Source organism: Cynoglossus semilaevis, chromosome 17 (assembly GCF_000523025.1).
Source record: "Cynoglossus semilaevis isolate Cse_v1.0 chromosome 17, Cse_v1.0, whole genome shotgun sequence".
Lineage (NCBI taxonomy): Eukaryota > Metazoa > Chordata > Actinopteri > Pleuronectiformes > Cynoglossidae > Cynoglossus > Cynoglossus semilaevis.
Window position 1 is genome coordinate 7896415 of NC_024323.1, and position 12451 is coordinate 7908865.

The following is a 12451-nucleotide window of genomic DNA, read 5'->3' on the forward strand; positions in this document are numbered from 1 at the left end:
CCTGCGTCGATGATTTATTTAAAAATCAATTAACATCACAGTGTTTTTGCTTATTTTACACAAGAATATATATATTTTTTTGTCAGCTAGGAGGATAGATTCGGTTTGAAGACACTAAGCTGTTTGGATTTAAAACACATCTGCAGTGCAAAGTGAAAAGCTTCTGTGAGCCAAGGCTGCAGTGGTTCTAAAGATTTGCTGTCTTTGTGAAAGGAAAAAGTCTCTCATTCTGATCAATCCTCACCTCTTTATTTTCTCCTGCACGGTGAGTTCACTCTGGCTGGGAGAATTTACTCTGCTGTCATTTGAAGTTCCTCCAGAGTTCAGTTTAATTTGACTTCTTTCTCTGCTGCTGCATTCTGGGCAATTTGTTTTAACGCATGACCAGCTAATGTAAGCAGTTAATGCCAACCTGCCGTAACGACAGCGCGAAGTGCAGCTGATGTCTTGCTGCAGCGGCTTCAGCCTCGTTCAATCATTGTGACACGGCTCATTGCTTTCAACCAATGAAATCATGAATGTTTCATGCATTGGTCTGTGTGTATGTGTGTATGTGTGTGTGTGTACGCTGGGAGCGTCACCCACCCGTAGTTAACGCCACTGATTGATCGGAGGCCATTACCTTGATCAGTGGCCTGTGTTTTGTCAAGTAACAGCAACAGGGCGACCTAGAGATTCTGACCTTAAGGCTGTAGACGTTAAAAAAATAAGTGCAAACAGGTGAGTGGGAAAGGACAAGTGACAAAGAGCAAAGGTATTAACGAAGTCAAGTGTCGGGAATAGATTACAAGGTGACCTCTGGAGATGATGACCCGAATATACTCTGCAGTGCAGGAGGAGACAAGGAAGGACATTCAGAGAGGAATTAGGAGAGAGAGAAAGAGAGAGAGAGAGAGAGAGAGAGTGAAATTAATAAGAGTAGAACCAGTGAAGTAGCACCTCTGAGCCCAGAGAGCTGGAGCTACAGACGACAGAGCCCAGACGAATTGCCACATTTTTAATTAATCGCTCTCTCTCTCTTCCCCCTCTCTCTCTCTCTCACTCACTCTCTCACTCTGTCCCTTCCTGTGTCTCACTCTGTCTCCCTCCAAACCCACTGATAGAGACACATCAGACGTGTGCTGGCATAAGAAGCAGGATGCGTTGGCTCAGAGCCACAGAGGCTGACATGCCAGGATCATAGCACTGAGACGGCTCTTCATGATGAAGCCTGTATGTGTAAAGCAAACAATTGAATCAGTCATTGAACAGAGCAGTGTGTAAGTGAAGGAGAAGACTGAATTCTGAATATCTACATATATATATAAATATATGTATATACATGGACCCTGTCAGCCCGCCTGCACAATATGTTCATGAAACGAGCTGTTACGCCGAAACGCCATCAGCGTGGAAATGCAGTCGCGGTTTTCTGTCATCTGTGTTTGATGTGGAGCCGCGGCAGCCTTAATGTCACGTCTTCCAGCGGCCTGAAGAACATTTATGTACGTATTTTATTGAATATTTTATAAACTAATCACGTTCTTTGTGAGCGCAGTGTGTTAACGAAGCAGTAGCTGCCGCTTTGATCTAATAGTGAGCTCACATGAATTGTGTGCATGGTGAATGCATCAAATGAAACGCGGCTCATTCACGGTGAACACACGGCTCCCCCCTGAGGATTAAAGAGTTGCTAACCGGGCGTGCTGCTATTTGCCTTTAGAGCAAAACGAGTCGGTCATTTACATGGTATCAGGGAAAACCAAGTTATTTCTTCCATCTGACTGAAACACGTGGCACTCATGATATACTGCTAATAGTCAGTGTGAAACCTGGGCCTGTTTAGTTGAACACAACACTGATATACTGGCAGGAATTGAAGAAAGAGAAGAGTATCTGTCATTGGTGTGGAACCCCAGGGTTCACCTCCTGGGCAAGATCAAATCCTGGTTAGGGCGGTTGGTACCTTCCAGTGGACTCACCACCTGCAGGAAGGTTCACGAGGGGCTGGTGCGGTGCAGTGGGATTTGGGGGGCGGTCGTGGAGACTGCTGCCCCCGCGACGCAGTAACGAATAAGCGGAAGAAAATGGATGGATGGATGGACGGAAAAGGTCCTGACTGAGATAAAAATCCAAAATTCTGCATATCCTCAGCTGCCCCCCCTCCCCCCGTCCTCGCCTCCCTCCACCCCGTCCTCACCCCCGGTCCTGTGGGTGCTTGTGCTTCACAGTGTGTCCGTCTCGCTGAAAGCTTTTCTCAGTTTGGGTGGCTGTTCATCCCTCCGTCGTCATGGGACTGTAAACATTCGATCTGGAGAACATCTCCTCCCACTTCCACTTATCAGCGCCCCCGAGGGATACGGCCGTGTTCATCACCAACAACCCTCCATGTTGCTGCGTTAGAACAGTGTCAGCTCCACTTAATGATGATAGGCCTGATTGATTTTCAGTTTGGACCATTGATCTGTCATTCTGCTCAGCAGCAGGTCATCTGTGTTGAGACGCAGGCTTGTTAATAGAGACTATCAATTTAAAAGTGGAGCTCAGGTTCAGGCGGTGTTCACCAGAGCGGGCATGTGAAGTTTGGGGGTTTTGTGGCGAGCACTTTTTTGCGTTTTGCAGTTTGGTTTGTCGCCACTCTGTCTCCGGGAGAAGAAAAAGAACATGTCAGTCCATCATGAGGGAGTTGAGCCAGTGAGGCCCCAGGAGGACGGAGGAGGCGAGAGAGGAGAAAGGCAATAAATCAGAGATGCTCTTTATTCATTGGCACAGCTCTGTCACTCCTGCCAAAAAACTCTGAACGATGCCTGACACGTTTGGATGATAATGCGATATAAACCCAGATATGGATGTAATATTTACTGCTGAAGTACAGGGTATCTGACCGGGCAGAGAAATGGACACTGTAATGTGGCTGCAAAACAAAACACGCGTTGTGTCACCTGTGGATTCTCAAACTAAAGAGACACTAATTAAAACCAGCGTCATTAGGCATCACTGACTAACACCAATATGTCAAAGAGCAAATGAAGGGAGAGGTCCATTTATTATATGCAGTCAATGACCACATCCACAACAGACAGCAAAATAATTAAAATATAAACTCCTCATCATGGACACGCTCGTATAATAATAATAGAAACGGATTGTGATTTAACCCTGAAGCTAAATTTTAAATTACATCTCTTCATATTTTCTTCAAATTTTTTAACACTTTTAACCCGAATATTTGGATTTTTCACAAATAAACCAGGTAAGAAACACAAACAAATTTTTTTAGCAAGACAGAAAAAAAGGTTTTTAATTTGTTATAATTAGGAATGTTTATTTATCTCCATTCATTATGATTAATCATGATTAATCTACAACTCCCCTGTGATTATTAGATTGAAAGTTGTAATCCTTTAACAGCCCTAGTAATAATTAACAAAACAGTCTCCACCGCAACACTGCCGTTCGTTCTCTACCTTCTACCTCTCCCTCATGGCAACAAGATCAACAGATGCTGAGTCAAGTGTAAAAAAAAAACCACCACGGGGCAAAACAGATAGTAGTCGTCTTTATGCTGTTACCTCAGTGAGAAACGGTTATAAAGCCGCCATTAGCATCTCCTCCAGTCACCACCAGAGGAGTAAAATGTCAGACGAGGAGCTGGAGACTGACTCGGGGTAAACTGACGATGACTTTGCCTAAATGTAGGATCAGTCCTTTCTGCTGTAACACTGACAGCTGTAGAAGAGAGCAGGCAGACGAACAGCATCAGGATCATCAGCCGAAGCCACGGACTTGGAGTTAATGGTTCAGTTCTTCTCGTCACTCCGCTCTACTATTCTATCACATCTGCCTTTGTTGTAGTTTCACACTCTCACACCCAACACTGACTTCACTCTTGTGTGTGTGTGTGTGTGTGTGGGGGGGGGGGGGGGGGGGGGGTCACAACAGCAGGTGAACATGTCATAATAATGTAATTTGCCTTCAGAGACGGGGCTTCTGGACTTTAAAAAAATAATTGTCCCTGCTTTATGTCAGATCTGACACTCGGAGAAAACGAAAGGGAAATGTTTGTCATCAGGAACAAAGTGTATGTGACCTTTGAAGAGCTTTGATACTATCCTCCTCTCTCTCTGTCCTCCCACCTCCTGGACGCTCTCCTCTGCGCCTCCCTCTCTGTCTTTTTCTTTTAATCTTCCCATTCATTCAGTCTCCGTCACCTGCTCTCTCCTTCTTCCTCAGACCACACTTCCACCATCCATCCATTTCTTCCTGAGTTCCTCTATAATGTATTTTATTGCCTCTCTAACCCAAACCTGAATCTCCCCTGGGTGACATTAAAAAGTCTTCGCTTTCATTTTATTTTAAAAACAAAACAAACAAAAGAAACTATATATATATAGTACAGTATATATATATATATATATATATATAATGTGGGTGGAGGTGTGGGGGTCTGTGGAATGATACTCTGTCTGTGGGTGGAGGTGTTTCATCCTCTGCCCCTGGTTTGTATGGGTTCAGTGGTTCAGTGGTGCAGTGTAGTTTGTCGCAGGCGTCCTGTTGCCGTTGGGATGACTCAGCCGTGTCGTACACCTCGGGGAGTTCGCTCTGCCCTCTCCCCTCCCGCGTAACACACCAACAACCCTGTGGCTTGTTATGGGGACGGGTGCCGGAGGGTGGGGGAAAATGCAACAAAACAACATCAAATGCGGTCAAACAGACAAACGCAGCAAATTAGTCTAAGTTCTGTAGCCATCTCTCAGCAGGACACGCTTAATTTTCATGCATAAGGAGAATGGAAAAGAAAAAGAAAAAGAAAAGTGGGCCAGGTCTCCACGTGGACCTGTGTGCATCCAGGTGTGCAAAGAAGAATCTCTGTGTTTGCAAGCTCTGCTGCCTCATGTGTGTCCTCTGTGCGTCTGTTTTCTCTCTGCGCTCGTCTGTCCCCACTGAGACGAGACCAGCGTGTGCCACCTCATACCTGTGGATTGCAAATCTAAGCGAGCCCATCCCCAGCCCCAGAGACGACGCTGAGCAGGAGTCACTTGAATTGAATGGGCGACCTGGTGCAGGCTGAAAAGAGCTAAATGGAAATGTCAAGCTGGCTGCAGATTCTCTTTGTTTGTCTGTGGAAGGCCCCCGTCTCATGAGGGAGCCCTAACAGAACGAGACTCGGCCAGGCGACAGCTAGTAGCACACTGTTCCCCATTCCATGTCACTCTGCTGTGTTGAGTAGTGTGTGAGGAGAGGAAAAGAGGAAGAATCCAAGAACAGCGGTATGATAAACAAAGACCATTCTTCAAAGGTGTCTTCTATTGTCTAGGATTTGTGAAAAGAAAGTTGGAATTTAACTTCCGTAACGGCGCAGACAAACCAGAAACTTTAAATCTCCAGATAAAGAAGCCTCTGAGGAAATAACGCCTTGACTTCTTAAAATCAGTCACGAGACTGAAACAAGAAAAACAAAAACTAAAAAGAGATGACCATGAACTGGAATATGAATGTGAAGTAATTATGTGGAAATAATACAATATTTTTTATATTCTTTTATCACTGTAACCCTGTGGGGGGGGGGAGGGGGGGGGTGTCAGTAAAGTGGATCATCTGCCTCCAATTTATTCTCCTCTTTTCTCTCTTACTGCAACAAGGAACAATTTCCATATTCTTTTCTCATTACGTTCATGAATCTCCTCTTAGATTCTTAACTTTTTCTTTCTGCCCGGCAGCTTCATCTCAATCATTCCATCATTATTTTTTTTTTGCTCTCTTTTCTCTGCACATTTCCAATCTCCGTATCTCAATCTTCAAACCTCTGTGAACTTCCAGTAAATCCCATTTGCCTCATTTTATTCAGCGTCTTCTCAATTAAGTGATTTAATTAAGATTTGCTGTTAGCGGCTCGTGTTTAGTAGCTATGCTAACTAGCTATGCTAATTTGTTTTTTTATTGTCAAAGTCGTTTTAGTCCTTTAGTCTTTTTTATATATATGGACGACAACTCGTTTTAAACGTTTTTTTTTATTGTCCCTCATGAATCAAATGGACTGTAATAGTCAGAGACATTGAATATTAATCACAAAAACACAAGTTAGTTTTGTTTATGTCAGTCATATACAATTGCATTATTTAATCTCCTGCACAGAGTCACCAAGTTACTGGATTAAAAAAATGTGACAAAGATTTAGGAGAACAGCAGATTTCACAGCCCTTTCACAGTCTGATTGATCCGTGCTTCTCAGTGATCACAGCCCAAACTGACAACCATTTAACAAAAGTAAATGAGGATGAAACAGTGTGTCAGTACCTGCAACCGCAAAATCAATAATGGAATAAATCAAGTTTCAGCACATTTTGTTGGACTTTGCCTGGGCTGGTGTGGTTGACTGAGAAACAACCTCCGTGGGTACGAACGCATCGACCCGCTGGCTCCACTAAACTGTTTGGAAGTGTCATTTAGGGTTATTGATAGAGGCTTTGTTATTGGGCCGGCCCATTCATTATAATCTGTGAATGCATGTGCAGACACGTGTTGGTCATGTGTCTTCTGAGGCACTTCCCCCAGTCTGGCAAGGACATCTTCAGTCGTGATCTGGAGCCGACCGTGTAATTTGTAATCAGCTGATGGTGGTGGAGACTGTGAAGTGTGATCCACCAGACTTTGTTGCCATACTTAATCCAATCCCAGATCTATTACCACATCGGCAGACCGCCGTGCAGATACACGCACGAACGTAAACACTGACAGATGCCGAGAGCGTTAATGTCAGTGATGGAACAGATTGGACACGACGGTGTTGTACCAGCGTGTTCCGCATAAAAATGCTGGTTTGCAACTGTTATCGTATTTAATATTTAACTGAAGGTTTAATACAACATGACTATGACATGAATAAACAAATATTACGTAAACCAGGCAAATACCTTCCCCAACTCCCCAACAGAGGGCACTATTAAGTAGTGAGGACAGTTGTACTTGCAACAGACGTTTCATTTTTCCAAACAAATGCTGCCTCTTGAGCTAAATGTCGTCTAAATCCTCAGATTTGTCACTTGATTTTATTATGGTGTACCTCTTCACATTTACGGGTCTTAGTTTGGTCAGGTGGTGCATCTGACTTGTCTTCAGTGTGAGCACACTCTAAACCTCCTCTAATCAACACCTCCGTCTTCATTCCTCCTGAGAGTTTAACCTTTTAAATAAATATAAATCTGTTAGATTTAAGTCATCATGGTATTAAACACCACCTGACAGCATTCCAACACGGCGCGTGTGAAGTGACTCATTTTATGCCGTGAGACAGAGTCAGAGTTGGTAATGAAGCATAAAAGTTACTGTAAAACATGACGAGGACGGCAAAGGCTGAGAATACAAAGTGTTTAAGACTTCAATAAAAGTTCCCTCAGTCGTGTCTGACAGGATTGTGGTCTGTTTGTGAGGAAACAAAGACAAAAACAACCAAATCAACAATAGTTAGAATCCACCAGAGAAAGATAATATAATTTCAAAATATGTTCAATTTAAATTTGACAAAAAGACATATTGAAAAACTACAATATGAAAAGTTTTATTAAAAAATGTTTTTTCTAAATCAGGAAAACATAAAAATCTGATCCAAGTCATCCACCAGAATTCAAAGAAATAATTCTATTTTGAAAGGAATGCCTTTATTATTCAATCTTTTTTTTCATCCTTTCCTTCCTTTCCTTGACCTATTTTTGAACAGAACATTTTTGAGGTTTTTTCATACAATATTTTTATATCGCGCCCAAGACGTGCAAAGAGCCCAAACAACGTAGCACAGCCTGCGTTCCAGTAATTCCATAACAACAAATTCATTAGCCATGTTGCTCTCTGTCACTACAACTTAAATGCATGGTATGTACAGTGTAAGTGTAGTTGTTAACTTGCTAACAGCTAACATTTCAACCACAAACAAACACTAACAGGCTACACGGAGACACACACAGTCCTGAAGCAGGCTTTCGTGAAGTAGTCCGGTTCCCTCCATACGGGAGACCAGTTGAACCTGAACAACATAGAGTGTTACCACGCCAACAGAATCAGAGAAGAAAGAGAAGACAGATGAGAAACGACCTTGTGTTAAAATCAATTTTTGAAGTGCTCTTCCTTGTAAGAAGGACGGCGCTGCGCTCCTCCTGACTAATGCAGACGTGGAGCATTTGTGATTTCTATGGATGCAGCAGCAGCTACATCCAAGCCTTTGTGTCCGTGTTCTTTTCTACAGAACTGCCAAAGGAGCAGTGGCCTCCACCCTGGGACATTTGATCTGTTATGTTGACAAGTCAGTGAGACAGATATTTATATATAAAAAACTTTTAATCTTCAGCACAGAGGACAAGCTTTGACAAGGTATGCCAGGACTATGAGAGAGAGAGAGACAGACAGGCGGAGGTGGGGTTGTCCTTGTGTTTGGATTCAGGCAGTAAATTGCCAGAGGCAGGGTGACAGACATTAGTGGACTTGCCAAAGCTGTGATGCTGCACAAGGCTCCCCTGTTTTTGTTGTAATTTGCCTCTTTATTAGAGATAACAAGTTGGCCAAAGGCAGAGGCAGGTGCAGTTAGAATTACACAGCAGGTGTAGATGAAGGAGAAAAGGGAAGGAGCCATAAACAGGGGAGGGATTATCAGGGTGTAAGAGCCGCCGAGGCTTAGAGAAAATGACTTGTGATGATAAAAGGTCTTTTTTTGCTTATATTGGACCAGAAGTAATAGTTTGAGTGAAGAGAGTTCAGCTTTTAGACTCCTAAACCCGTGAAGTCCACGGCACTGCTGCTGATTTGTGGTGATTTCTTTTTGTACATGTTGTATAGACAGGTGTGCAGTACAGTACTGTGTGTGCAGTACATTATGTGTCTCCTCTGTTGCATCTCTTCTGCTTTCACCTGTTTATCTAATGTTGACCTTTGTTAATAATCTGTCGACTAACTCGGATTTTTCTGTTTCCTTCCCTGCCATAACCTGTGCTCACGCCTCATCTTTCTTCTTTTGCCATTACTTCTCTATTTCCTCCATCCAACTACTCAATCACCTCCACACTTCCTTCACCATCGCCCTTTCACCCCACTAACAGCCAACATCCTGACAGTGGTTATCCTGTCCCAGCTGGTGCTGCGTCGTCAGAAATCCTCCTACAACTATCTCCTGGCTCTGGCAGCCGCCGACATTCTGGTTCTACTCCTGATTGTTTTTGTTGACTTCATTTTGGAAGACTTCATCTTGGCCATGCCTTTGCCGCCGTCCTTAAACAGTGCAGTGCAGGTGCTGGAGTTCTCCTCCATTCACACCTCAATCTGGATCACCGTGCCTTTGACCATCGACCGCTACATCGCCGTCTGCCACCCACTGCGCTACCACACGGTCTCCTATCCCGCCCGCACGCGCAGGGTGATATTTGCGGTGTACGTGTGCTGTTTGCTGTCTGCAGCTCCTTATTATTGGTGGCCTGAGCTGTGGCACAGTCTGCCAGGGATGGGCAGCGGTGGCAGCGGTGGCACAGACGCAGGGGAGGGCAGCAGAAGGACCGTGGCCCAGCACGTTCTGGTGTGGGCTCACTGCACCACCGTCTACCTGCTCCCCTGCACCATCTTCTTCTCCCTCAACGCTGTCATCGTGCGCAAGCTACGTAGACGCCGCAACTGTTTTCGCCTCCGTGGTTACTCCACCGGCAAAACCACCGCCATCCTCCTCGCTATCACGTCCATTTTTGCAGTGCTGTGGGCGCCCCGCACCCTCATCATCCTCTACCACTTCTACTCCCCTCCTCCGGCCACTCAAGATGCCGGGCGGCTGCTGCACACACTCACCGATCTGGCAAACATGCTAGCGTTGCTCAACACGGGCGTCAACTTCTTCCTGTATTGTTTCATAAGCAAGCGTTTCAGGGGCATGGCGGCCAACGTGCTCAGAGCGCTGGTCCACTGCCGCAAGCAAGCGGCACCGTTCTACGCCAGCCACAACTTCTCCATCACGAGCAGTCCCTGGATCTCACCAGCCAACTCCCACTGTATCAAAATGTTTGTATACCAGTACGACAAAAATGGAAAGCCAGTCTGTATTTCCAACTGAGTCTCTTAGCCACCAGCAGCTACCCCCCCACCTCAGTCCTAAGGGGGACATATTTTAGGATTTGTCTCTGTTGTGACCAGCGTTGGCCACGTGGGACTCTTTGACGCTCTGAAATGTCAACACGACTGGAAGCTACAGAGCTAGCTTTTACAACAAAGTGACTGGCTGGTAAGATGGAGGAGCCAACTGCACACGTGTGTTTGGCAGAACTGACATGTCAAATAAATTATTCACAAAGCAGTGACCAGCATCAAATAGAGAGTGAATATTTCCTCTTTGCAAAAAAAATGGAGCTAATGTAGACTGAGAGCAGCTCATGTCAGTGACTGATAAAACTGTTATCACACACATCCATCACTGACTTTATGAGCCACCTTGTGAATCAGTGCCATGGTCTAAACTGACAATTAGAGGAATCCTTGGTGAAGCATCAAGTGGTTTGGCAGCAGAGCCAGCCAAACGTGGAGGCGATTTGAACAGCTGCGTCTCTGCTCCTCCGGGAGTCGTTTCGACATGGCAGAGATACAGTCGGCGTCTGGGCATTAAACACCTCAGCTGAATAAGGTGATCCACTCAGGCAGAACCACTGACAGCGTGTCGGCTGCCTGTAGTACCCACTTGTCTCCCAAGCAAAGTTAAACAGCGCTGTAATTTCCCATTTAATATGCAGAGGAGTCTCCAAGGCCGGATAAATGGCTTTATAAAACAAGACCAACCCCCTCCACCATCCCCCCCCCCTCAACTGTACGCTGTGTGTGCTGCGTACAAGACTGCACTGGTTGTCCAGCACCAACTGACCACACAGTGAAGTGGCTGTAGAATGAGTAGGTGCTCAATGTTGACTCACAGTAGACCTGACTGTAACTGATGAAAGAGTTTCTGTGACGTCATCAATCGACTCATCGCATTTTTAAATGGGACACTTTTGCTAAAAGTAGACGCTCCTGTATCAACTGTTAATGATGACCTACTGTTAGCCATTAGCTTGGTGATGTCAAAGAATGTAGAGGAACATGTATCTTTAACCCTTTAGCTTTCTGGAAACCAAGGAGGACGAGAGAGGTGGAGAGGAAAAGACAAACATTTTACCAAAGCTTTCCCATAATGCAACAGTCCATTTGGTCTCAGGGCCACACAAGTACGTGAGCAGCAGAGCAAAATATGTTGTACTGTACATATTTCCCTTTAAGACATTAGAATCACTGCACATTCCTCTGCAGACACTGGATTCTGCACAGATTGTCTTCTTTCATCCAAGAATAGTTGGCGCCTGAGGACAGGTTCTCTGTCGGCTAATACCTGCCTGGAGGTTTCAGACAGATAATGACAAATGTTCCAAATCTGATAAATTGCAGCTCCATCTGTCACAGCCAGTGAAGTCCAAACGTTTAGTTTGACACCCAAATACAATGTGGCACTGAGAGAGAATCGCTGCAGCTTTGTCTTGTTTGACGGCTAATTTTAGCGTGAGTCAGACCAACGTTATTACAGAAAAATATAAAGGAGTGTGTTTGAACATTACAGTTTCCAATAAACTGAACTATATTAGCATAAATATCACATTTACCGATAATGGCAGCAGTGCAAATCTAAGTCCGTTTTTATATCAAAGTACTGCATGAATAACAAATGATAAAATCCCTGCAAATGAAAAGAAAAACAAAGCCTTTAAATAGAAAACCATTTGGTTTGGATCTTTACGTCCTTACAGAGATGAAGTAGAAACCATGACCCATGATGTGACTTTTTGGAACCTAGATGGAAAATCTCAATTTAGAATAACATAAATATAAAGAGAATGAACATTTAGTTTTTATATCCTTTCAGTGGAGATGAGATGATTTAAAGCTGTTATAAAATCAAGTTATTCATCGTAGGTCTTAAATCTGTCCCTTTTTTCACCAGTGTGTGTTTTAGACCTGCAGACACAGAAGACACTGTATCTGTGATGGAATTATCTTCCAAGATAAATAGGTGGATGTCCTGTCTAATATTTATTTTAAAGTTGTGAAAAAATGTTTGTCTGTTATACTGCTTCTGGCCAGTAGGGGCATCTTTACTTCTTTCTTTTCAATAGGTCACAAAAAGTGCAGTGAAAAGTGAAAAAACACGAGGCTAGAACTTGAGGCCAGTCTTTTATGGCCTAGCTCAAATATAGTCTTTATTTTTTGGGTCGTTTCGCATCATGTTTCCCAGGAGTTTATGAATAATGTCTATTGACTTGGGTGGCGAAGGTTTGTGACTTTTAAAATATGTGTCCCCAGAAAAGAAGTTTGGGAAACACTGGTTTGTGGTATGCATACAAATGTGCATCGGTTTTTTTTAATTAAATTTACTTCAAACAAAACAAATGGCATAATATTTGAATGCATGCCACCCAGTCTGCAGCTC

The 12451-nt window shown here is 44.0% G+C and overlaps 1 protein-coding gene across 1 annotated transcript; it reads left to right on the forward strand.

Annotated features, from left to right (window-relative positions):
* Positions 1-8947: 8947 nt before the first annotated feature.
* LOC103393033 (probable G-protein coupled receptor 139) lies at positions 8948-10996 on the forward strand (the record flags this gene model as incomplete). Its single annotated transcript, XM_025064520.1, has 1 exon — positions 8948-10996. A coding segment is annotated over one exon (1113 nt), but the record flags the coding sequence as incomplete, so codon positions are not given.
* Between the last annotated feature and the right edge of the window lie 1455 nt (positions 10997-12451).